Source organism: Oryzias latipes, chromosome 21 (genome assembly GCF_002234675.1).
Source record: "Oryzias latipes chromosome 21, ASM223467v1".
Taxonomy (NCBI): Eukaryota; Metazoa; Chordata; class Actinopteri; order Beloniformes; family Adrianichthyidae; genus Oryzias; species Oryzias latipes.
Genome location: NC_019879.2, coordinates 23,020,198 through 23,047,298, shown reverse-complemented (window position 1 = coordinate 23,047,298; position 27,101 = coordinate 23,020,198). Strand labels below are relative to the sequence as shown.

Below are 27,101 nucleotides of genomic sequence, written 5' to 3'. Positions count from 1 at the left end.
CATCTCCAACTTTGACTTCATTGGTGTAGATAATGAATATAAAACAGGCAGGAGCCAGGCAGGCAGAACAAAACATGGTAGTAAGGAGCAGGCCCTGCTCCGCTGCTCTGGCTTTGGGTCTGAATTAGAGCAGGTTTTGAGCAAAATGCATTGTAGGGAGTCTCTGTCCTCCTCTAGGGAGGCACTCAACATGAGCCATGAGCTAAACCAGACTCCTAAGCGCTCACGCAAGAAAATTGACCCAAGTCAAGCTCTAAGCCCCACAGGGGAAGCCATCAGCCTCAACAGAGAGTGGCAAAGCAACAGTCCCACCCCAGTACCAAACATGATAAGTATGAGGAGCGTCTTCACCAATCCGCCGAGTAAATCAGTGTCTCACTCTGAGAATAATGGTTACACTCCCCCCTTCTTTAATGATGGAAGGGCATCCCCCCTATTAGGCCAAACAGCCCGCCCACACAAGCTACTAAAAGCGCAGCGGCACGCCGGGATGCAGGATGCACCTTCGCTGAACTTATCGCGTCCCGTCGTGTCCCGCGCTGAGCGCATGGCTGCGCTCGAGCGCCGCATGAGAGCCAACGGCCTCTCGACGCCGGGCCGATCCCGAGCCGGTGTGGGGCAGAAAGGACTGGGACAGGGTGGAGTCACCCATGTGGGTGCGGTTCAGATGAATGAGGGATCGAACACCAGTGGTTCAGAGTCCAGTGAGTCGGAAGTGGAGAACAGGGGCGGCTGCAGCAGCCCGGTGACCTTCAGTAACCCTGTAGAACGAAACTCCCCAATCCCCAGAAACAAGTTATCCCTTGGAAGTCTGCAGCTGGATGAAGAGGCAGACGAAGATGGTAGCCATACCTTCAGTGATGAAGATGTTGGGCAAATTTTCAGCTGTTAGGATACGAGAAGAGAGAATAAAGGATTCAGCCTGTGACCAGCAGCAGGAGCTGTTCAGGCTGCTGCCAAAGCTCTTTTAAAAAAGGTTGACATCTTTCATTCCAAGGAAATATTTGGCATAGGGTCTTTTTTTTTCAAAATAAACCTCAGTTTTCAAAGTTTGTACTGTTCCAAACATACATACGTGCCTTACAGGACGTAATTCTACGTAACATTTGTGTTCCAGTAAAAACCGGGGAAAGGTTAAAATGTAGTAAAGAGGGGGGGTCTTCAATAATCTATTCCAACTCAGATGCCTTATAAGTCCTAACAGACTGTTTTTGCATCCTTTTTTCTTTGCTGAACTTAAGCTACTGTTTCTGTTTTACCTCCCATTTATGTAAGACTTATAAAAAGTAAACGAGCATAGAATATTTTAGGAAATACGACAAAGGGACTGACTTGCAGTATGAGCCGAAACAGTAGCTGGACTACTTCTCGCTCTCTGCATGTGATTGAAGAGTAATGCTGTGATGTTCAGGCTCATATTCCAATTCCCCTAAATAACAAAATACTGACAGATTGTTCTTTAAATGTTCTTAAAAGAAAAACTTCCTGGTGATGGGAAATATTTGGTCAGTGTGCCGTAAGGAAAAACTGGCATTACAATGTGGTCGGAGGTGTCCGTAGTTGTTAGTTGGTATTTTTAAAGCCATTTGTCAGCTGTGGCGTCTTTACAAAATACATGTAAATATCATTTTCTTGTACCTTTTTTCGTTTCTTTGTGTTTTTAGTGTTTCATTTAAATCACCGTTTATTTTAATCCCACTTTTCTGTCGCCTCCATTCACTCTGAGCTTTGAGTGGGAGCTATTCTCAGTCTGTGTTTCCCTTCCAGCTGTGACTGCATGGAAACTTCCCGCACTTTGGTGGCCGAGGACGCGATTTTCAGTCTGTGGCTTCATTTTGCTGCAGTGGTCCAGATAACTGTTAATTATTCCACCCTAGGAAAAAATGTGGGTGTGGATGACAGATTCCTGGGAAAACAGGATTCAGGATCTGTGTGGGTGTGAGGTTTACCTAATAACTTGTCAAATGCAGATAACAGCTTCTGGACATTTTACTGACATCAGAAGACAAACTTGTGGTTATCTAGGAGTGTCTGTCTCTTTATCTTTGTCCAGTTTTTTTTTGCTCTTAAGATTTTGAAATTTCTGTAGGTCATATTTCTATTTTTATTAATGTTTATTTATTTTCTGCCTGACTTATTTTAATATGTATTTCTGCTACAATTTTCCTCTATTATAATTCTAATTCCCAGCTATATTTCTGAATTTCCGTGTTTTTTATTGTTTATCTTTTTTTCCCTCAGCCTTTATTTTTGCTTTTTAAGTCTTTATTTCTATCTATCTTTCTCAATGTGCAGTTTAGTGTGTCTCTAGCTATGTCCATCATACATCTCTCCTTTGTATTTTCTTTGCATTATTACGGTTTTTCATTTTAATTTATTTTATCCATTTATTCCGTTTTTAAAATTCTTCCTCTGTTTTTTATCTACTTTCTGTTTTAGTTTCTGTTTATTTCAGTCGTTTCATCGCTTTGTTTTCTTCTCATTGAAAAGTAAAGGATTCATGTTAGCAGGACGGAGTTTAAAGTTCATCTTAGTGACTGGATCACTGCAGCATCGTGAAACCTCTCTGAAAAGCTGGAAAGTTTGTCCACATTTGCTGCATTTAGTTCAGAGAAACTCCTCTGAGTTTCAGGTGACTGCATCAGTTTTGTCCTCAGCCCCTGGTGTCCTTCAGCGAGCCCTTTGCTGAACCAGGACAGTGATGAATGTTTGCACTTCCTCTTTATGTACTGTACTTTCCATAGGGTGCTCCTGTTCTGTGTTTTTGCTGTAATGTTTGAGGTCGTGTTGTTAGATTAGACTCTTAATTATAATCAACTTAATTTATAAATTGTATATAAATACAATATTTTTGTAGATTGCTCTGAAAAGGAAATTGATTAGAATCCATTTGTTGGGACTTTTTCCGCACAACCAGAATCAGATGTTAAATCTGATGCAGTTTATAAAAAACAAATTCATTCAATTATTTTTATACAATATAAAGTTTTCTGCATGAACTCGTCTTTTTTGTGTGTTTTTCCTCTCTTGTTGTTTCAGTTCTGCCTTTTTTTAAGCTGCTTTTCCCATAATCCATGTTCACTTGTATGTTCATCATAATGGAGTTAAAAAGGAAATAAAGTTAGATTCTCCTAATCCGAAACAGTTAAAGTGGCTTTTTCCGGACTTCAGCCGTCATTCTGTTGTTGAATATTTCTTGTTTTGTAATGGTCGTCCCAAAAGACAAATGCAAAACCAGTCGTTAGGTTTCATAGATGTGTTTGAAGATCGGAGGGGATTTCATTTTCCCATTTGTAGTGTTTCGATTAAATGTTGTTGTGGGATGGGTTCTTGTAATCCTGGTTTTATTTGTACCAAAATCCTAGAAGACTGTGGAGAGACGAGTTTCAGACACAAAGTAGTAAGTAAGCTTGTGAGCGCTGTGTAGTGAAGATGCATCAAGCAGTAGCCCGTTCCTGTTTGTCCTGTAGAATGTGCCTCAGCTTGCTCTGACTGATGTGGTGCAAAGGCTGCTGGGGCTGTGAGTCATGGCTGAGTTTTCACACCGCTCTGGTAGTCCCTCCCCTCTAAAACGTGGGTTGTAGACTGTAATCCACAAAAGCTTTGTTTTTTTGAAACAAACTTTGACCTTGTGTTGTGCTAGATTATGAAATCTAATTGAAAAAATTGAAATTAGACTCCAATTTTGGACTTTTCTAGATTAGAATCCTAAAATTAGAATTACTTCCACTAGAAACTACAGTTCATATAGATTTCTGTGTTAGATATAGTTCTTCTTATTTTCATTTTCTCACTCACTGACTTTGTCCTTTCTCTTTGTTGCTGCTGTGCGACTCCATGCAGGCCTGGTTTCCAACAGCCCTCCCCTTCATGCTTCTGCTGGACTCCCCCATGGGATGGTGAATGGTCAAAGGTCTCTGGATTTGGGCAGTCATAGTCCCAATGGCCGTCAGCCGTCCCCCCTCACCAGCCCGCTGCTCAACGATGCCTGCAGTGTTCGGACCGACGATGAAGACGAGGTTCGCAGAAAGGTTTGTGAACTGGGGTCATTTTTAGGAAGATTTTTATTCTAAAAGCATTGATCTGAATTTTAAAACTCAAATAGATCAACAGCAGGTGTGCTGCAAAAAGATAAAATCTCACCAGGTTTTTGTTTCTAGTTTAAATATCTTTACACTTGAAAAAAGACAAAGCGAACTCAGTAGTTACTTTTCATCAAGATATAACAACTTTTTGATTCATTTGATCTTGAAACCATCTTATTTTAAACATCTTTATTTACATAACTTTTGAAAGCAGAAGTTGTATATGTGGATGGTTTCTAGGAACAAACTTTCTTGATTTAATGAAACTGAAAAGTTTTTTTTTTTTACTTCTAACAGTACAAATGGACTTAACAACACCAAGAAAGAAGTTTAAAAGTAAACAGATATCTATATATATATATATATATATGTTTATGTACAGTAAACACCAAAATTTTGGACACACCTTTTGTACTGTTTAAATATATAAATATAGACTTACTTTAAGATGATAATGATCTAGAATGAGTCTGCAACCTTCAAAACCCAGCAAGGTCCTAAAAGTCCAACTTTACTGGATAGAAAAATAAACTTTAGGTTTTTGCTGCCATTAACTTATTTAAAAAAAAGAAAAAAATATATATTTGGAATGATTGAGTAATAGTAGTATATTTTTATATTCAACAATTTAAACTACTTTTACTTTTGACAGCAGCACATAAAAAAGCCTTTCAAAATAAAATGCAGACAGATTTACATGAATTAAAAATGCAAGAAACTCAAGCATGAGCTTTTTTGTCATAATTCTTGCACATCTTCATTTTTTATCTCCTTTTAGTTTGTTTTACTTACATTTTATGACCTAATTTGCTTATGAACCACATCTAAACCCTATTGTGCAGCAAAAGAAAATGAATATGTATTTTAAATTTATTCTGACAGTATCTTAACCTTTTTGCTAAATCTAAACAGGAATGACAAAACTTAGTTACCTGAAACAAATTCAAGAAAACTCACCAAGACAAATTCTAGGAATTTGGGAAATTTTTCCACTTAAAACAAAGGAAAAAACATATTTTTTTCTAGATTTTTTTACTTTTTTGTGAAGACATGTTTTGTGTGATTCTGAAAACGACAAAGAATGACGTTGCACTTCAACAAAAACATTTAATTAGGAATTTTAATTATACACCAAAATATAATAGAAGAATTAAGTAATTGATGGTGGTAAAGCTAAAGGAAGTAAAGGCCCTAAAAAAACCTGACTCTGAAGACTGAAACTTTTTTGATGTCCGTCGCAGTTCTCTAAGAATATTATTCCATAACGAAGGGTGAGAATAAGAATATTTGTTTTATGTGCATCATTTACTCACTTCTGTGACATGTAAAAAATCTAAACATAAAGGACAACTTGACTAAAACAAATAATCCAAAACACTTTGGCATTTTTCTTCAAAGCCAAAAAGCCTCTGTGTGTGTGTTTGTGTATCTATCTATATCTATCTATATATCTATATATAGATAGATATATAGATATAAATAAATCCGAAAAAATATTTTATAGTAGAGAGGGGAAAAAAAGAAACAGCTGTGACATATTATATTTGTCACATTGATTTTTCTCAGCAGCTGCTGTTTTTTGTCTGGTTTTCCAGAGGTTTCCCACAGACCGAGCTTACTTCATGGCTAAGGAGCTGCTGACCACTGAGCGAACTTACCTGAAGGACCTGGAGGTGGTGACTGTGGTAAGACGCGCATGTTTAACATGCGGCGCTGCTGTCTGGTTCGCTCTGCACTTGTTCTCTTTGGGAAAATCATTGATTTTTCCAGTTAGCTGCTCCATTGCAAAAGCGGCTGCCAGAACAGAGATGGGCTGTGACACATGAATTCTTTGGCAGATGTGTTTTTTTTTCTCTTATTTCCTTCCTCTAAAAGCTCTAAAATGCATTTACCCATCTCACTCAATGCTCAGAATACTGAACTGTTAGTGTTTAAAGAGAGAAATGGATTTGGCCTCATGGTCCCTCCGCTTGAGACTCCTTGATTCATTCTTCTCTTTGAGATTTCATTGGTGGAGATCAAGCGAGTGAAATGCATTTCATTTAAGGATACCTCAAAGTAAACACAGCAGAAAGAAAGCAGGATATTAAACGTGGACTCCTTTATTTCACGAGGAGGAGGAGGGTGTCTCTCTTTTCACAGCTGCTACAAAAGCTGCAGCTCTTCTCCTTCTGCTGGGTGTAGAGAAACCTTACAACCTGTTCATAAATATTTGGTTTAGATCTCCTGCAGTATGTGTGGCATGCGTTCCCCTCTTTCTGCTGGTGGGCCGGTGCCGCTGCTGTTCAGGGTGAAGTCATCTGAGCAACAGCTGGAGCTCTTTTCTTTTTACTCTTCCTTACACTTTTTCCCCATCTTGTCCATATTATTTTTTCTTTTTTAGCTCAACTCAACTTCAATTCTTTGTTTCATAAGCTCTAAGTTTACATCATATTAAAGCTTTATATTCCCCAAATCTTCAAAGGCTTTTTGTAAAAAAAAAAAAAATTTTCCCAGCGATTGAGATCAGAAGAAGCTGAAACTAAACTGTGCCAGAGGCTACAAAACAACTGACCTCTCCATTTGAAAACACCGCCTCCTTTGCAGGATTATACAGGAAATGCATTGTTTTCCCCCACTATTAATACTTTACCTTAGTAATATGTTTTGAACAGGCCTAATTGTTACTTTTACTTCAGTTGTGCTGCTGCACAATAGTCGAGATATAAAACAACAAGTAGCAAATATGGAATAAATTTAATAGTTGATTTAATTAGGGATTTCTTCAAGTTTAAGTTTTTAATACCATCACTACTGTGGTTTAAAAAGACTCCAGAACTCTATAAAAGCTAAGATTCAATAGCAAAGGGCAGGGCTGGCCAACCCTGGTCTTCGAAAACCTCAACCCTGCCTGGTTTCCAGCCCTCCCTGGACTGCCTGATGCTGACAACCTAAATCAAGTGTGTTCTGTCAATCAGGATGTGGAATCACTTGAGTCAGCCACAAGCTGGTCATGGAGGACTGGAAAACAGGCAGGATTGAGGCTCTTGAGGACCAGGGTTAGCCAGCCCTGGCATAGAGAAGGAAGGCATTGTGGCTGTTTAGCCCTGGAGAACCCAGGAGGGTCAAATTTGGTTGCTGGTTTTTTGTATGCTTGTTATTTATTATTATTTAAATTTTTAATTTTTTTTATATTTTTATTTGTTGGCCACCGTTTACTTCTGCTACCAAAAATAATCAACAATAAAACAAAAAGTTAAATTACCGGTAGTTGTCACGCACCTTGGTGAGCAACATTTATTTTCAGCATTTGATGACACCATTAGATGGTTTAAGCCCCCAATCCAACCCCTTAATGAGTCTTTGGTATGACTCGGCCAAGATTTGAACTCATAACCTTCCAGTCCTGGGGCGGACAATCTACCTCAAGGAAAAAAGATTTGATGTGATTTGATTTATTTTTGTTTCAAGCATTAATTGTAGTCAATTCAAGAAAAAAAAATCGCACAGATTTATCAAACTCATTACAGAAATGACGATGTGCATAGATGCATAAAAAAAAAACATACACACTTAAGTCACATTTTCTTAATCAGATATAGTGATCATTAACTAAGGTTAAGTAGAGCTTGATTTATGTCTTAAAAAGGAGTGGGAAGAAGCGAGCTTATATTATCCCACTCCTACTGAGTTAATTCATTTGATAGTTTTGCATAGGGTTTGAATCAGGTTTAGATCTGGGCTACTAGTGCGGTGAGACTAAAGGGGTTCAACAACAGTGATGTTTTAGTTTACATGTTGTTTTGTTTGCTGTATCAAATCATTTTCTTGTTGTTTTCTAGTTTGGAGCTCAAAATAATGAATAAATTGACCAAATGTACTTCCATTAAGTTTGTTCCAGTTCTGCAAAAAATACTGGTTAAAAATCCACCCCACTGAAAATTGTGTTTGGTGTTTTTTTTAAACATGTTTTTGCAGCATTTTCTGATTATGGAGGACAAATATTGAGAAAATAAAGCTTAAAATTAGAATTTTGAGTATTATTATTATTCAAATCATTGTGAATCATGAGCAGATGAAACAATAAAATTTTAATAATAAGATTGTATTTGTTGTGCCGGTATAGAAGATTTGCCGGGCAGGTAACGGGCGCCCTGCTCCTCTTCATTTCAATGGATCCACTTGTAGACGACTAGATCCATGTACGTCTTTGTTTTCCTCATCCTAGTTGGCTAACAACTGGAACCCTGGATTGCTCCAATATTGCTCACTATTTTTATTGTACTGGAAATGTAATTTTGGGGGTGTGAGAGGCTGTAAGGTTGTCTGTTACCAGATAGCTCCTAGTTAGGGGTGACTAAATGGGGGGTGGGGGAGCTTGTTGCTCTGATTTTGCCTTAAAACAATGTAATCCTAATTAAAAGACCACTGAGGATAATTTGAAATGGATCAAACGATGATTGGAGTGAGACTTTAAAAATGTTTGAAAGAATGAACTAATTTGTCTAAAAGTAATTTTACAGTTAAAGATATTCCATTTTATTCTGTGCAATATTCTTTTGTGAAAAATAAATAATTGATCAGGACCATCTATACTATGCCCATACTATAGCGGAAATTTTTTTAGTGAAGAAAAGTTTTGCTTGTATTTTAGCTTGTTTGCAGTGTTTTCAGTGGACGTATTCTGATTTGCTGGAGTTCAGATTGTTCCTAAAGGCTGCAAACTCACTTGTGACTTGAGGGCATTTAGTCTCTGCTAAGAACTCCCCTTATTTTCTACTCACCACTGAAACAGGCAGATAACGCATCTGGTTTCAGCTCTGAAAAAGAAAAAGACTGGAGGCTGTCTAATATGCATAATAACAATCTTATCTTTAAAGGCTTGTTTGCCTGTTGGAGTTGCTCAATCACTTGCACTTTCCAGTCTTTCCAGAGTGCAGTAGGACAAGACGAGGCGACTCCAGACTCCCTGAAGGAGACGCTCCTCTCCACCTTTGAGCCGCTGCACAAGTTCCACACGGGCTTCCTCAGGGAGGTGGAGCAGAGGCTGGCTCTGTGGTGAGGCTCATTTCACTCTCCCATCTAAACGCTCACTGCTGGGTTGAGAGCAAGCCCGGTTTAGGGTGCCTTTTTGCTGTAATTCCTCCTGAGAGGCTGGCCCAGTCTCTTCCGATGACCTGAGGAGCTGGCATCACCATGGAAACACACCAACTGGCTTTTCTTGCCTTTGGGTTTCTTCTGTCTGATCTTTTTTATGATGTGCTTTATCAAGCATGCACAGACTGCGGGTATGTGTGTCACACAGACTCACACATGGCGGGAAATGCAGACGTTGTGAACTCATCCCAGTCCGCACAGTTTGCTGCAGCTTCTAGTCAACGGTCCTGTCACAGACGTCAAACTCCAAATGAAATCTGACAGTGGTCCTGTTCTGTTTCATTGATGAGTGAAAGCTGCAGCTCCCATGAGTCTTTGTCTTGTTTTGCATACTCAAATGCTGCTGTTTAAGTGGATTTAGTGTTGGGAGTGTGATTGGAAAGCATTCTGTCTATGTTAAGTGTTTTATTAAAACCCAATTTTCTTGAAACTACCAGCTAAGAAGTTTTATCAATAATAATCTGAATGAGTGCAGTAAAAGCAGCTCAATTCAAAGCCCTGTGTTTTATGCTCAAGGGAGACACCTGCTGGTGGATGTTGGTCCTTACCGCTAAAATCATTTGCAGGCTCAAACTCATGTAAATAAAGAAGGCCATAACAGTGTTTGTGTTGCCGAGTGGACTAATTTACTGTTAGAAATCTATAATGTTTATATGTATTTATTTTGAAAGAAACAGGAAGTTGTTTCAGTTTAAATGATCTCCACCAAAGTCTTTAACATGCTTACTCTAAATAACCCACAGGCGTATTTTTAGAATGATTAAAACGAGAAACAACAAAATTTAAAAGCTCGACTCATCGATTGATCTCTGTTTTAGGGAAGGACGCTCCAATGCCCACATTAAAGGAGACTACCAACGTATTGGAGATGTTATGCTGAAGAATCTGCAGGCCCTAAAGGTGAGACATGTCTCAATGTGAAGCATTTACTTATATTGACCTGGTGTGCCTCATGTGGAGGATAAGTACAGTGTCAAATAAGGCTCAGTTTAAAATGAACAAAAAGCGAGATTGTAAATTTGAGAAAAGAATTGAAAATATGAAAACAATAAGCTCAAAAGTACACATTGTGAACTTGAAAGGAATATTAGAAAATTAAAACATATAAGCATTTTCACCCTTAGATTGTGTTTGGGTCAAAATTGACCCGTTTTCTAGTGTCAAACATAATATGAGGGTTCTTTAGATTAAAAGAAATTTTGATTTAAACAAGTGAAACAATTCTGTCAATACACATAGGGAAAGATTACATAAAACATACTTTTCTTTTATGATTATTTAAACTTTTTTGTCCTGCACTCAAAAATATTTGTTTATTTTAAATAAACATTGTTTTAAACAAAATCCCACAGGATTGGACATTTTCTAAATGCGATCAGTAATGAAAAATCAAAACACTGGGCGGTGTTATATTTACTTCATAAAGTTTGCTCTTATATGTATTTTCCGAGTTCTAAATATCAAATATAAATGTGAACAACAATTTGAAGTGAATACCAGTAGAAAAGTGTTCATTCATTATAGAGTTTAAACCATCAAATGTTACATACAGATTTTCAAAAAACTCTAAAAATGTAAGATCGCACAGAGCCAGAAGACTCTTTTGTAAAAGTATTTAGTTTCGGTTTTTATTGCAGCTTATTCCGGATGTAAAGATGCAGCTAAATGGAAAAAAAAGCCTTCGTTTTTGTAGAAAGCACTTAAGGCTTTAGAAAAAAAAAAAAGAAGGCACTACTAAAACAGGGAGTTCCATTTAACGTGTTCATCATGAGAGACATTTAGTTTGTTCTACAGTTTAAAGCTCCGTGGTGACAGTAAACTCTTAGATGAATATAACTTGTCCTTCAAATTTTTTTAACTTTTCTGGTTTGTAGCCTCTGACAGTGAACCTGAGCAAGCAGTCTGAGGTTCTGCTGAAGCTGGAGAAGGCGTGCAAGGCGTCCCGCAGGATGGACAGCCTGTGCAGAGACTTTGAGCTGCAAAAGGTCTGCTACGTCCCCCTCAACGTCTTCATCCTGCGACCTCTGCACCGCCTCATTCATTACAAGCAGATCCTGGAGAGCCTGTGTAAACACTACCCAGCCACCCATGTGGACTTCAGAGACTGTAGAGGTATTGCCACATTTCAGAGAAGCGCATTAAGATTTAATGCAGCAACTTCAAACCGTGTCTCTGGTTGATCTACAGCTGCTCTGGCCGAAGTATCGGAGGTGGTGGACCAGCTTCAGGGAAACCTTGTAGAGATGGAGAACCTGCAGAAGCTGCTGGAGCTGAAGAAGGATTTGATCGGCGTTGACAATCTTGTTGTTCCTGGACGGGTCAGTTTAAAACACAGGAAAAAGAAAAAATTGAAAAGAAGAGTTTGTATTTGTTTCATTACATTTTAAGCGAAAACCATCTTTTTTTTAGGAGTTTATCAGGTTAGGCTGCCTCAGCAAACTGTCTGGAAAAGGCCTTCAGCAGCGAATGTTTTTCCTGGTAAGGCCCCTCTTTTCTCCCCACTAGTTTAACTAATTATCTCTGATCTCAGGAGAACAGTACTCACTCTTGTCTGCTGGTGGCAGAAGAGTATTTAGTTCTGACAGGTTGATTTGACTTTTCTGTGTGGAAATATAACAACTGCATTTTGAAAAAGCAAATTCTAACCTTTTAGAATTTACACAGCTGTCATGTCTGCTCCCTGTCAACAGTTTAATGATGTGATTTTGTACACGACTCGAGGGATGACGCCGACCAATCAGTTCCGAGTGCACGGGCAGCTGCCGCTCCGAGGCCTGACAGTGAGTCTGGCAGAGCGCTGACTGGCTGTCATCAGACAGCCATCAACATGCAGACGGCTCCACCGCAGCTTTTTCAGCCTCTGCCCACAGTCTCCTCAGTCCCTCTTTGTCTGTCTAGTTTAGATTGTTTCCTTTATTTCTCTGTGTTTGTGCTTTTGCAGATCAGAGAAAGTGAGGACGAGTGGGGAGTGCCTTATGCATTCACACTGGCTGGACAGGGCCAGTCAGTGGTTGTGGCAGCGAGGTACGAACTGCAGACGGGTCACACTTTTGCTGCTTCTCTGTGCTTTTATATACTTTAAGTATACTTACATGACACTACTACATTCTTGGAAGGCCCAAAGTGCTTTTATAGTCACACCATTCACACACTGCCAAACATTGACCCCGACCTATAATCACTAGCACTTTGACACCTGGGCGGGAACCTGCGATCTTCCAGGTTCCTTCCAGGTTACTCTGCACCACAACTGCCCCCCATGGTGCAGAGGTTTTTCTTTCATTTTGTTTGTCTTATGATGAGACCAATTATTTTTACAACTAATCCGATCAAACCTATATAATTTTTTTTTACTATAAAGAAGTGTCTAAACGCTGCTTTTTGTTTTTCACTACGATGGGTTAACCGTCAAAACAAAATGCAGCATGAATGGCGTTGATCAGATATCATTATGAGCTGGACAAAACATTACATTTTTGGCCTTTATTGATAATCATAAGAGTTCAATAATTTTTTTTTAATGCTAAAGTATGTTTAATGAGAGGTGCAGTTTGACCAAAAAATGTGAAAAATGTGTCAAAGTGCAACAATCGTGCTTTCAGTTACTGACACATTCAATTTGAATAATTCGTTTTTTAAAGTAAATAAGATGATCCAAATCAGTGGTTACAGAGCAACATTCACTAACTTCTTTTTTTTTTTTTCCTTAAATCCCAAAGACAGATTTCTATTGTTGAGAATGAGCAGTTGCTGGATAGAACCAGTTATTTAGTCTGTTTGTCTGCTCTGATGGATGCAGTTTAAACAGATCATGTTGAGGGTTTGATGTGTCTTATAGGCTTTCCTAATACACTGTAAAGTGAGCAGATCTTTAAGTGTTAATCAGTATTAATTCTGTATCTCTGCCATAGTACTGAACTGATTTGATCCGTTTCAATTAATCAAATTTCTATATTATTAAAATATGTTTTTATTCACATTTGACACTATTTGCATAGATAGTGGTTTGAACTGAAAAGGAGAACATTTCCATTAAAAGTATGAATTATTGAACAGAAAACCAATATTTCCCTGAACCCTCAAATATTACTTATTTAATTATTCATAATAAAGTTTGAGTTGAAATCAAATTATCAGTTGTTTACATTCAGCCCTATTTTGGGTAATATGATGTTGATACTATAAATTAGAAACATAACTTGTTAATGCCTTGCTGACAATTTTTGGTGCTACCAAAAATAGTTAAAATTAGTGTAGGGTATCTGCTTTAAATCATTTGTGCTGCATAATATTATCTATTAATGCTTCTATCTACCTTTTTAAGATTTTTGTGAGTTCTTAAAGAAATTCTCAAAACACGACAGGAATCTAATGCAGAAGCAGCAACAACTGCCAACCCCACCCATTGTTTTTCAGCTTCTCAAAACTTCACGTTGTTTGTTAAACTGCATGGTGGGAAACTGGACGAATGAAACAGAAACAGGGAGAGGAGCGAATGGTTTCACAAGATTCAAGTCTGTGATGTCAAAAAAAATCTGTTTGGTTAATGTATGTCACATGCTATGGAGTTATTATGCAGTTATGTCAAGACTCCTCATTAAAAAACAGCAGAAACGTCCCACCTCTACTTCAGATAAATATATATAATAAATATAACACATAGGCTATCAATATATAATAAATAAACAATTTTACTCAAGTTGTGTTTTTTTTTGCAAACGTTACCTTTTTTATATTTCAATAAATAAATGTACCAATAATTTCAGTGTTTTGTTTTTGCTACTAAATTAGGTAACCAGAAAACTTAAAGTCCATTAAAACAGATGCTTAGTGACTACAAGTTTGAATCTTTTTTATGAAAAATTTCAGGTTCATACTCTGTGTATTTACCTCAATATATTTAATATTCTAAATAGATAATAGCTTTGGTGTTCTGTTGTTAAAAAATGCTACTTATGCTAGAGTGCAGGATGATGTGAAAGCATCCCAGTCTACTTTAATAAACAAAGGTAGTGATTTCATGTAACTGTTTTTGACAGAACCCGTTAATTTCTGCCTTTTATCTTCTTCCGTTCCAACCCTAAGCAGATGGTCCAAAAGCCAGATTTGGCAGATGAACTAAAGCTACACCTGTGTTTTAATTTTTAGTCAAACTTTTTGATTTTTGCTCCTTTTTTTTTTCTAGTTCTTTGACAGAGATGGAAAAGTGGATGGATGATATTAAGATGGCAGTTCAGATGGCAAAAACTAGCAATGGGCCTTTATCTGACCTCCTGACCCCCAGCTTGGCAGATAACAGTAAGTCTCAACACAAAGCTGATTCTGAAGGTGAAACTTGATGGCAACTTTCAAAAGTTCCAGCCAGTGTTGCTAAAAAAAAAAAAAAAGTCCCTCAGCCGAACTTTCATTTTCACTTGTGAATGATCTGATGCTGCCTTTGTTTTAGCGCCTCCCCCCACCACCGTGCTCGTTGTCTAGCAGTAACAACCTCCTGACTTTCCCAGAATACCCGGAGGACTCCTCGGTGGAGGCCGAGTCTGAGGACGACATGACAGCTTCGCACACCACGCTGGAGAGGCCCGCTCCTCACCGTGGTAACACCATGGTGCACGTGTGCTGGCACAGGAACACCAGTGTGTCCATGGTGGACTTTAGCATAGCTGTGGAGGTATCAGCCAAATGTCAGACTTACACTCCTCCCCAACCCATCCTCCTGCCGCGCTGTCCTGTTTCTCGTTCCCTCAGTCTGTGCTCACTGAACCCACCTTGATCTCGTGATTGGAACGGCGTCCTCCTGTTCTCCAGCGAACCTGTGCAGCCCTTTATTCTCATGCAGAATTTCAGCTCCAAACATGTCATTCAAAACACTTAAACTGTCACATTTATGAGACTGAGTATTACAGTCACTGTAAAAAAAGAAAAAAATAATAATAAATGAGAATAAATTTGTAACGTTATGATGAAAAAAAGTCAAAATTAAATGACAATAAAATTGTAAAATTATGAGAAAAAACGTGTACAAAGATGAGAAAAAGGTTATACAATTATGAAAAAAACAAGCTGTTTACAAGAACTAAGTCATAAATGTAGGCTTCAAAAAGTTGTAGTTTTACAAGGAGGAAGTCACAGTTTTTCGAAATTCTCAGAAGTGCCTTCTCAATATTTTTTACATTTGGCTTTTTAAATGTTTTATCTTAAAAGAATCCTGTTTCATTTATGTTGCAAAAGATTCTAGAGAAATTCCATTGTGATGCATCCACTTGCAGACAAATAGATTCTTGTACATCTTTGGTTTCCTCGTCTGAGGTGGCATCTGGGTTAAAAACTGTACTTCTGGCTCAAAAAAGGACAGCTGGATATTTTCAATATTGCTCTCCGGTTTTGTTGCACCTGTGATGTTAGGTTGGGGGTGTGAGGGGCTGTAAGCTAGCGGGACAGCATGTAAATGGAGAGCTTTTAGCGACTGTGAGGGTAAGGGGGGGGGGGGGGGGGCAACAATGGCCACACCCACAATTTAGAGGCAAATCTCTAATAAACGACTGTCGCTCTGCAGAAACAATGTCCCAGAAAACAACACAGGTTTTTAGATTTGGGCTAAAAACGGCAAAATCCTAAAATATATAACATAATAAATAATAAAATAAATAAATATTTTGTTATGTGTACACGACCCAATACATTTTTGTTTTTCTATTAAATACACACATTTCTGGTTGAAAATGTTTAATTATTTAACACTACTTGAGTAAAGCTTATAGCAGTTACCATGACCATGACCTTAAAGTGCTGCTTTTCTGGTGTGTTTCTGTCTTTTTTTCTCCCTTCTTGGCTGTTCTCAAACGCCTCAAAAGCCAGAGAGAAAGGGCAGTAAATGGTTGTGCTAACCGATCTTGTTCTGTGACGTATCCTCCTCTAACCCGGCTGCTCTAGCTGTGCTCTTCCTGTCTCGTTGTAACCACGTCCTCTCCGCAGCTTTGCCCGGACACTCCGCGGCCTCTGTGTTGACCCTGCCACTGCATGCCTGTGTCTCACCTACTCAGTTTGTCTGCTTCTGTCCCTCCCTCCCTGTCTCTTTTTTTTTTTCTCTTTCTCTTTTTCTCCCATACGTCTGTGCGTTCCTCCGTGGTAGAGGAGCCTAGTCCGGTCAGTGCCAAAAAGGCCCCCATGGTGGGGCCCGCAACTGGCCAGGGACCAGTGCCTCTGGCAGTTATCTGCTGGTACCGTGCTCAGAGCCTCTCCTTTAGTGAATCCTGCAGGAGTCTAGAGGTAAAGGAGAGGCCCTTCACTAGAGCCTGACAGACATCAAGCAGATAAAAGGCAGCAAATAGTAAAAATATTTGGTTTTAGAATTTTACGGAGCCCGTAGGGGACATGGAAGTAAAAAAAAAAATGTGTACGATTTTTCCCGTGAGTGGGAGGAAGTATCTGGTAAGCATCAGAAAGTAGGTTGGGCGCATGAGAAACCAGTAATAATTTGGTTTTACTTCCATGTCCTTTTAGGGGTTCCATTAAATAATTACATACAAAACTGCTTAAGATTTGATGTAATTGATTATACATTTAAGTTAAGTGTTCAATCTTTCATGAACCTGTACAATAAATGTTGACATATCTAGCAATATTCTTTTGGTCCTGTAAAAGGCAACATCTTTATTTTTGATATGAAAGAATTATTAGGTTGCACAAAAATATAAGAATTTTTTTTTCATCAACTTAAATTATTGTTTATTTAAAAGTTCAAATTATTAAGAAAAAATTTGAGGTTTTTGTTTTAACTTTTTAAATACCATAGTTTCTGTCTTTTATTTTGAAAAATACTAGACAGAACAGGAACTGCTTTTTTGATCATGTAAAGGGATAGAAAAGAGACATAAGTCTTAATAAACTGATAATATTTGCATTAAACACATTTAGATGTAAATATGTTTTTTTTAAATGCTAATCATTAGAAAGATGTAGATCTTAGAAACACTTTTTTTAATTTTTAGATTAAAGTTTGTGCTTTTATTTTTTTGTCCTAGAATCAGCTCTCAGGAAACTTACTGAGGAAGTTCAAGAACAGCAACGGCTGGCAGAAGCTTTGGGTGGTCTTCACCAACTTCAGCCTGTTTTTCTACAAGTCACACCAGGTAACGAACAAACACAGAGCTGTCCAACCCACGCTCCTTTCATTTTTATCCCTTCATGCATCGCATCTGGGTGTGGAATATCAAATATCTATGTTATGTAAGAGGTGTGGACATTTTCTCAGGCGTATTTATTTTTTCTTGCTTTCCACCACAGTAAGTCTAGGTCAGCCATTTTTCATTTGCACAATTCTTCATAAAAGCGTGCAAACGTTAGCACCTCCTGGAGGGGCTTTCTTTTGAGAACTCTCCAGAGTGATCCGTGCTTGATGGTTAGCTTTTCTAAATTTTGGACTCTGACTCTTCTTTTGGGATTTCCTGTTTTGTGGGAATATGCTTTGTGCTTGATGCAATCTTGGTTGGAGATTACATTACCCAGTAACCAGTAAACAGGTGAAAAAAAACTAACTGAACATGTACTTGTCAGTCAAAAGACCACACCCTCTTTTGTGTACAAAAATTAAAAACATAGAAAAGTAAAGTTGTTACTATTATGACGTTTAGCCTCAAATTGAAATTATTTTTTTTAATCAGACTTTAAAATATTTCTTTAATAAAACAACTTTTACCCTAAAATGAAGCACCCATGTGGCCTCTTTGTGAACTGTTTGGTTCTTTACCTTTTTGAATTGGCTTCAACCTGGAAGTCATAGAAGCTCCTCAGGTAAAATTCAGCTGTAACATAACTAAACATGATGGCTGAAGAAGTAAAAATGAACATTTACGTAAAGATTGTGTTTTTGGTGTTTTTAACATGTTCCTGTGGCATTTGTCTCATGATGGGAGGACAAATATGAAGAAAATTTGCCTAAAATGGCATTTCTGAGTATTTCTTTATTCAAATCATTGTCAATCAGGAGCAGATGAAAAAGTGGTGTTGGAAAAAGCTTGTTGATGTGACGTAGGTCCTGCTATAGCAAGCCACAAACTCCCTGCTCCACTCCATTCTGATGCATCCACTTGCAAACAAATAAATCTGTCTCAAAACTTTACAGCTGGATAGCTCTAATATTGCTCACCATTTTTGTTGCACTGGTAATGTTGGGATTGGGGGTGTGAGGGGCTGTAAGCTAGCGGGAGAGAGCGTAAACACCTGGAGGATAGGAAATGGGGCGGGATTACTCTGCATCAACAATCCCATCCACAACTCAATTTCTAATGAACTACTGCCACTCTGCAGAAATAATGTCCTAAAAAACAAAACACTTTTGGCAAAAAATGACAAAATCATAATTATAAGACCACTGGGAACGTTGATGATCAAAGTGGGCCAAATTCACATCAATACGATTTAAAAGCTTCCAGGTTGTTTTTCAGTAAGCTGTTATTCTGTTTTGTGTCTCAAACCTTGAATAAACTGTGACGTGACAGTAACTTGACATGGGGTAACACACAACACTCTTAAAACATCAACACAACCCGCACACCACAGAAGAACGGGTGCCTTATATTTTAAAGATCCCAGATGTTCTCCTGAGTGGATCGTCTCCCTTTACAATTAAATCTAAAGGAGAATGTGCTAAAATCATTTGTTTTAATTATCAGCATAAGCAGAAATGGAAAATTTAGGAGAAAAAAATCATTAATTTTATGGATAAAATCTGCCTCAGAAAATTCTTATTCCATGCTTTTAGGGGAAGTTAATTGTGCAACAAAAAAGATATTTGTTGTTCGTCTTTGATTTTATTTGCTTAAAATTGATAGTCAAATAATACATTATCTTTTTTATTTATAATATAATAAAAATGTCAAAACTGGATCTCAGAGGTGATATCAATTTTTGCACATTCCTTTTTATTTTGATAATTTTTTTTAAATGCCACCTTAATCCTAATCTTTTGGATCTTATTTATCATGGATATTGTCAACTTTTACTAAGTTCTGTTCCAAATCTCCCTCAGGATGATTACCCGCTTGCTAGTCTTCCTCTGCTGGGTTACTCTGTCACCATCCCCTCTGACAATGAAAACATCCATAAAGACTACGTCTTCAAGCTGCATTTCAAGTCCCACGTCTACTACTTCAGATCAGAGAGTGAATATACATTTGGAAGGTATGGAGGTTCACGAGTTTCTCTGCTGCGTATTTTCTGTCCTTCTTTTTTTTTTTGTAACTGAATAGACATTTTCCCCCCACAGGTGGATGGAGGTCATCCGCAGCGCCACAATCCCATCAAGTCGTGGTCGTGCCCTGAACAGCAAAGAGGCCCATCCTCTCTGAGATCTTTTTGACTCTCCTCCAGATGGTGGCCCAATCTGTCTGCCCTCCGAATTTTGCTTTTTGCTTTTCCCATCGGAGACATTTGTACATGCGTCCATGCACATTTGGAGCTTTTTAATGCTTTAAACGTCGGCTGGTTTAGACTGAATCAGAGACTGCATTTTTAACTCTAAACCTCTTTTTAAGGATGTCATTTTATACTGTTTTCTAACGGTGCAAACCACTTCTGATCTTTCTGGTTTTAGTTTTTGGTTGTTTTTACACTGAGAATACAGCAATTTTGGCCTTTTTGTCCCCCATTTATGTTAAACTCTTGCGACACTTTCATAAATGTTCATCCTTTTGTTCACCGAAATGAAAACGGCTGCTTTGAAAATGTCCTTTAACTTCAGTGCCATATTGGTTTGTATCGATGATCCGGAGATTTTGAAGCCGCCTAGAGGATCCTACTCTGTGCCATAAGATTTTAGAATCATATGAAATCAACAGACTCTTGATCGTAAGAGTTTCATCTTTCCCAGGAAAATCATGTTCCTATTAAAACAGGAAGATGAAATTATTTTATTGTCGGAGTTTTCTGCTGCCACTACTAATGCTGTCTTAAATACAAAAAAAAAAAAACTATTAGCTGGTCTTTTCTTCCATGAAAACGCATTCAACTGTATGAGAACAATGTGACGTTTGTTCATAATCACTGTATTATGAAGGAAAGTTTAATGAAAGCATTCAGATTTGTGTGTGAAGAAAAATATTGATGCTCAGTTCTGAGCGTGATTGAAGTCAGAGAGAGAGAGATCTTTTTTTTTATGGACGTGAAGAAATGGAAATTAAATGTTAGGAGAGGGAAACCCTCACTTCTGCTTGAAGCTGCCATGTTTATTCTAAATGAGAGATTTTTTTGGATGTAAAAGCAATAAAAAGAACATTTCTCAATCAGATTTGTATGACTAGTGTTTTTGTTGGAAAAAGGTGATGTCGAATTGTGTGGCTCTCTTGTGTTTCCGGATATGACCTGCAGGTGGCACCAGTGGTCTGTAGATTTGCAAACTAAGGGCTTTCAAGATTTAAACTTCCTTTAATCACCACAAAAGGACCTTAGTGTTCAGTATTTTTTTTAAACTGATGGATACCTGATAATTTTGAACTTTAATCATCATTACAAAGCCAGTTAATCCTTTTGGAATAGTTATATGGACCCCAAAATTATGAAAATTTGCTTAATTTCCAGAACTATGACTATGTTTTTCAGCAGACTAAAGTGAAAATGTATGATATATATCAGATAAAAGAAGAAGTAGATAAAGTATTTATGTACAAACCTGCTTTTAGTTTGGATTTCCTTTATTCTTCTCATCGATAATTAATGGTGTGAGTGCAATGAAATGAGAACAGTCTTTGTTTTAAAAAAATGTGTTTTGTAAAGCCTATTTGACTGACATAAAGCAAACAATCTCTTTACACAAATTCTGTTAGTTGCTGCTTATGTTTCCATTCAATGTGCAAATTGTGTTTTTAACTTGTGGCTGCATTTTTTTAATGATTGAGGACATATATTAGGAAAATTAAGCCTCTGAGTTTCTTTATTCAAATTGTTGTTAATCGGGAGCAGACCAAAAAATGCACTTTGAAAAAGATCGTATTTGTGATGAAACTACCACAAGCTTCCTGTTCTGCTCCATTCTGATGCATCCACTTGTAGAACAACAGATCCATGAACGTCTTTGTTTTCCTCGTGCTGGAATCAGGGCTCAAAACGGTAGCCCCAGTGTTGTTCGCCATTTTTGTTGCATCAGTAATGTCAGGTTGGGTGTGAGAGACTGTATGCTAGTGGGAGAGCATGTAAACAGATAGCTTTCAGTTATGGGTGAAAGAAAGCTTAGGTGGTGTTGCTCCATACAACTCTCACAACTAAGATGCACATTTTTATTTTGAACTCCTGCCGCTCTGCAGAAACTATGTCCTCAACGTTTTTTGTTTTTTTTGTGGCTAAAAACAACAGAAACTTTCCCAACAGACCACTGGGAGCACTTAAAATAGACTAAAAGATAATCAGAGTGGGTCTTTAAATGTCCGTAATTATCATTCAAGCTTTTTTCAATGCTGCAATCCAGTCACATGCTTTTGCACAGCACTGCTATTTTTAATAACAATATGTTATAACTTATTTGAGCTAATGAACAAACAAAAATGCTGGTGGAATTTGTCATAGTTTTCCTTCAGAAAGTTCATTTTCATTGGAAATCTGTTTTTGAGATCTTGTTATTTTTAGTTTGTCTAAATAGTTTATGCTGTGTGTCTGCAGAGTCTTTCAACAAGGGAAGATGAATAAAAAAAAGAAGTTTGTAGCATTTGGCCATTAAATCCTTTAACTATTTGAATGAAGGTTTTTACGATTAAAGTCTACCCTAAAATAAGTATTGCATCATTGAATTTGGGCTAATTTGGTTTTATCGTGAAGTGTTTCTAGCTGCAATTACTATTTTTTTTTTTTTTTTTGTGGTTTTTTTTTGTTAATTCACTGAATGTTCTGTCATCCTCAAACGTTTAATTAAAAGCAAACAATACCAAATAAACAAAAGAGAGAGAAAAAGAAAAAGAAAGTTAAGCACCTGGCATTTTCAAGAACTTTTTTCAGTTTTTAATGTTCTAATTACACTACAATATTATTGTGGAACTGAGAAAAAAACAGAAAATCAAAATATTAGAAAAAGTATCCTTAACAGGAAATGAAAATATTCAAAACATTGGTAAGAAAAACTATATTTTAGTTATTTGAAACCTTAGAAGACATCCTTTTATGAGTTTAGAAGTGACACTTAGACACTTCTTTCCACAGCTGGGATGTTTGGTTTTAACAGCTTCGATTTAGTCGTTCCTTGTTAAGCCTGCAGTCCAAAGTTCAGGCGCGGCGGCGGCCGCGGCCGCGGCTCTCAGCCGGGAGTGGGCCGGCCTCTAAACCGGTAAGGGGCGGAGTGCGCGCGGCACATAACAGATTCTACACCTCCTGACGGCCGCTAAGCAGCCAATGAAACTCTCCCCGAGGGAGCACTTTTGCGGCAACAATCCCACCCCGATAGACTAGAGGAAGGCAGAGCCAGAGAGTAATGTGGCACTGGGAGACTTTTACGAGCCAAAACTGAATCGACAGGCGGGAGAAAGTTGGCAGCGATGGCCCGACTCCAGAGAAGTGGTGGGCACTAGCAGGGATCGAAGCGCATGAATCCAGCATGGATTTTCTCTAGATGTGGATGACAAAAACGCGTGGATTGGGCGGATTGGACGTGGAATCGATGCAAAGCTGCGCGTAATGATGGCCACTGTCGCGCAGCCGGAGACCAGGAAATTCACCAGAGTTTTGAGTAAACCTGGAACCGCGGCTGAGCTCAGGCAGAGCGTCTCCGAGGTGGTGAGGACGTCCGTGCTGGTCGTAAGTACACACCTCAAACCCCCCTCCGTCCTCCTCGTGGGCCCCCTCTGACGCGCACCAGCCGCCAGAGTTTTACGCACAGAACATCTGCACGTTTCTTTGAGAAGTGGGCTATGAGTAACTCTCCTCTGGACGTGCTTTCCAGGGAAAAGGTTGGAAAAGGACCAGACCCTGTTCCCTGAGAAACAGAACTTTTATAAAAAAAAAGTTTACAGGAATTTGGAAACTCCCCTTTGACTCTAAAGGGTCAGTGAAGGGAGGCGTGGGAGCACGTGGGACACATTTGTAAGGTGTGAAAGTGGGGTTTTGGTTGAATGAGGAGGTGTGTTTGTAAAAGAACAATATTGTGATCAATGAACTGTTTTTTTTTTTAAAAAAAAAAAGCTTCATCTCTCTGTAGCTGTAAAGAACCTGTGGACATTTATAGTTACAGGCTGAGTCAATGAGGCCACCACTTTCGCAGAAGTGCACTGAGATGACATAATAGCTGTCCACAGCATATAATTATGTGTCCAGTTACATGGGCACAATGATGAATTAGTTTGACCCCCCAACACCAGGGGGGGCGGTAAATGAACCACTGCTGTATCAGTTTTCTGAAAGGTTCAAAAAGGAAAAAGGACTCGAGTCCTTCTGTTGTTTCCAAGGATGATGGGTGCTCCTTGGCTCTGTCTGTCTGATTGTTCCAGGTTTCCTGGAAGAAGTTGCCTAGCAACCAAAATGGACACCGACCTACCAAGCTCTCTGTCAGGGAAATAAAATCCAGAGTCAGGATCCCAGACATCCAGCCACACCTTCGTATTAGTTATTCATTCTCACTCCGGTATGCTGCCAGAGGGCCTGAGGGATGAGGTGGATGCAAGTGTGCATGTTGGGAAATCAGGGAGCTTCCTGAGGACTGAAGTAACTTCAGTAAACAAACATGAGTTCACTGAAACTTCCAACCTTATAGACTTAAATTCCAAATTCAAATTTAAAATCATTTGTAAGTTAAGCCTTCTGCAATGTGTTTCTAATGGAGGCTTCTAAAGTGCTGGTTGAAGTTTTTATAGACCCACTTTAATCATTTTTAAGCTATTTTCCAGGCATTCTCAGTGGTAATATGTTAAAACCATTTTTTGCCACATTAATGGGCATAATTTCCACGGAGCAGCAGGAGTTCATTAGAAATTTACCTTTGAGTTGTGGGAGAGATGGTTCGCGCAGAGCTATCACCTATCTGCTGCTGAGAGCTCTCTGTGTACATACTCTCCTGCTAGCTTACAGCTCCTCACAACCCCAAAAAATGGTGAGCAATATTGGAGCCAACCAGCCGTACAGTTTTATCCAGATGCCAGGTAGAATAAAGAAAACATAGATGTACATGGATCTATTCGTCTGGAGCAGACAGGGAGGTATTTATTTTCTTATTTTACAACAATTAAAAAGAAAAAATACTCAGAAATGCTGTTTTAAGCTTAATTTTCTTAACATATGGCATCCATTATCAGAACATGTTAAAAACACCAAAAAAATGAAATACATCGGACTGGGTCTTGCAGTACAAAGAATGTAAGTCCCCACAAGACTGTCTTCCAACAATGAATGCATCTATGAAACATGTAAATAACACGGCACGACTAGTTGCATCTGTTTCGCGACATAAAGAAGCCTCTTGTCGTTCGTTGTAGTCCAAACCGTCATGGAGTTTCTTCCGAAAACATAAATGTTGAAGGACTCCATTTCAGCCTTCCAAATGTTGTGCAACAAGCAGGATAGTCCTCAAGTGTGCTGCAGTCAAACAACAGCTGTGTAAAAGTCCCTTGTCTTAACAATTTGTGTTTTCACAGACCTGCCCTCTGCCTGGAGCCTCTTTGTTTATTGTTAGTTTGTAGGGCTGGGAGAACCCGGCTCTCAGCTGAGTGAGTGGCTTTTTTCACACACTGGGGTTTCGCTCACTGACCAGTGCCATCAATTCTAAATCTGTTTTTGGCTTTTGAGGAACTTCAATTTCTCTAAACAGAATTAGGAGGATTTTAAGCATTTTTACCTGAATGTGGTGAAGGAGTCAGCTGGTGTGAATCCCGGTTAGATTTACTGACCTTTGGATGGTCTGTTTGGCAAATTGTCCAGGTTTTTTTTGTCTTGAAGTAGCTGGGATAGGCTCTGGCTTCCTCTGTGACCCTGCACAGGACAAAGCGGGAGTAAAAGATGGGTGGATGATCAAACAGCTGCAGGGAAACTCTCACAATAATCAATGATCCAAATTGCCTGCCACCTAATGGTGATAGACTGAGATAACCAATGTTTCCACATCAGGCTTGACCTGGCAGTGATGTATTTTCTGTTACACATTTGCAAACTGCTCATTTAAAATCCTGTATAGTGTTCTCTACATTAGATAGAGGACTCCGTAATGGATGTAGCTGCTGACGTATGCAGGACATAAGTGGAGTGCAGCAGTAACACTACGACTATAGCTAAAAATATGACAGGGCTACATATTTTCCTAATATATTTCAAGTTCTGAGCGTGAAATAAATCCATGTATGCTACAGGCTTTACTGTTGGTATGCTTGGAGGGGTTGCTTTTATGTCTCTCCTGTCAAAAATCTTGGTCACCTTACAAACACTATAGGATAAATTGTTAATTTCAAATGGGCATTATCTATATATTTCTCTTTTTTCTTCAGAGAGTGCAGTGATCGTCTGTAAAAATAGATTACAGTTTTAGTATTAGCTGTTGAATCCTTTCTGTGATAAATGCTGAATGTTAAAATTGGCAAATTAGAGATTATTTATCACTGCATAGTAAAAGTTGCAGAAGCAAAAAAATGCAAAATGAAGAAGGAAAAATCCTATAGAAGTCCCATTGGAGTATAAGTCGTACTTTTGGGAGAACATTTTTTGACAAAATATGGGAACAAGTACGGATAATTTATCTTAAAAGACAAATGACGATGATGGACTAGATAACAATAGACTGAACATCTGCACTTCCCTAACATAACAAATTGATGCTTATTTAGCTTCATGAAACAGAGGAGGAATTTAGTAAAGTAGCATTTGGTTGAGCATAGCATATACAACGTGCTAAGAAGTCAAGTAAGAAATGTATATCACTTCAATTCATTACATTCTTCATCCTCACTTTGGAACAACTCCACAAAGCACGGCATAATGCGACGTTCACACCGGGCTCAGAACCGTGCATTCCAGCAGCCACTTCCACTGAAAATTTTAAAAGGGCCTTCATGCGCTTCTGCATTCAAAAGCCTTGTGTTCAAGCATTGCTACGCAAGTTTGTAAGTCAGTTTTTAGGGTTTACAAACAAAATGCGATGCCACTGAACACACATTAAAAGGTAAACCAGTTGAACTTTTACCAACCAATCAGGGACCTGGATTTGTTAGTGTTGAATGGGTGGCGTCCTTTACAATTTATTGCACCACTTTGACATTTCATACCAAACCTCTTCCCACTGTAGATACATGTGCTGGTATCAGGTAGCAGCAGAAATGTGACACAGTATGCTAAAAGCGCGTTTAAGAACTTGCATTTGGTGTGTTTTTGAATTCATGACACCTGCCCAGTGTGAACGTAGCATAAGTCTTACACTGGCAAAACTATGCAAAAGAACAAGACTTATACTCCAGAAAATACCCTAACTATGTTTGCCACAAATCTTTAGTTGGTTTACGAAACTGTACTCCTTTCCAGAGATCTGGAAATCCCAGAAGTGTTTGTGTAATGTGTTTTTTTTTTAATATTCCAAGTGTAAATTCAAGTTTTTTGTTGTTGTTTTTTTGGTAAAGAGCCTGATAGTAATCAGGACGATCTTCTTTAATATAGACACAAAACCAACATATAGAGATGAAAAGAATCAGAGTTGTGTGTTTTCAGCAGACTGGCTTTAAGGCTGAGCTTTCAGAAGATTACAGCAATGTGTGGGACCTAAGCAGCTTGACCTCCTTGTTTATTCCCTGATCTGTCTGCCTGTCGCCAGAAGGACTGGGTATACGAGTCAAAGTGCGCACAAACTGCCTTTGTTGCTGGCAGATGATGGTAAATGATGCGTAAAAAAATCTTATAAGGGGGCATTAACAGGGCATTAAATGGGTCAGAAAA

The 27,101-nt window shown here is 38.4% G+C and overlaps 2 protein-coding genes across 6 annotated transcripts in view; both read left to right on the top strand.

Moving 5' to 3' along the window:
* The window catches only part of LOC101165518 (FERM, ARHGEF and pleckstrin domain-containing protein 1), a 55,482-nt gene extending 34,977 nt beyond the window's left edge, over positions 1-20,505 (top strand). For both annotated transcript variants that reach the window (XM_023950626.1, XM_023950627.1), the window contains exons 14-27: positions 3,844-4,031; positions 5,681-5,770; positions 8,989-9,122; positions 10,040-10,121; positions 11,096-11,333; positions 11,409-11,539; positions 11,631-11,699; positions 11,912-12,001; positions 12,163-12,245; positions 14,407-14,519; positions 14,726-14,889; positions 17,243-17,350; positions 19,249-19,400; positions 19,486-20,505. In XM_023950626.1, coding sequence (XP_023806394.1) covers positions 3,844-4,031; positions 5,681-5,770; positions 8,989-9,122; positions 10,040-10,121; positions 11,096-11,333; positions 11,409-11,539; positions 11,631-11,699; positions 11,912-12,001; positions 12,163-12,245; positions 14,407-14,519; positions 14,726-14,889; positions 17,243-17,350; positions 19,249-19,400; positions 19,486-19,567 — 1,724 coding nt within the window. In that variant the 3' untranslated portion in view covers positions 19,568-20,505. The remainder of the gene's footprint in view (positions 1-3,843; positions 4,032-5,680; positions 5,771-8,988; positions 9,123-10,039; positions 10,122-11,095; positions 11,334-11,408; positions 11,540-11,630; positions 11,700-11,911; positions 12,002-12,162; positions 12,246-14,406; positions 14,520-14,725; positions 14,890-17,242; positions 17,351-19,248; positions 19,401-19,485) is intronic.
* Positions 20,506-22,583: 2,078 nt separating this feature from the next.
* Positions 22,584-27,101, top strand: part of dock9 (dedicator of cytokinesis 9) — a 93,176-nt gene continuing 88,658 nt past the window's right edge. For 2 of the 4 annotated variants that reach the window (XM_020713020.2, XM_011489821.3), the window contains exon 1: positions 22,584-22,994. In XM_020713020.2, the coding sequence (XP_020568679.1) occupies positions 22,875-22,994 (120 nt within the window). In that variant the 5' untranslated portion in view covers positions 22,584-22,874. The remainder of the gene's footprint in view (positions 22,995-27,101) is intronic. The other 2 variants (XM_020713019.2, XM_011489823.3) reach the window with 1 other exon arrangement.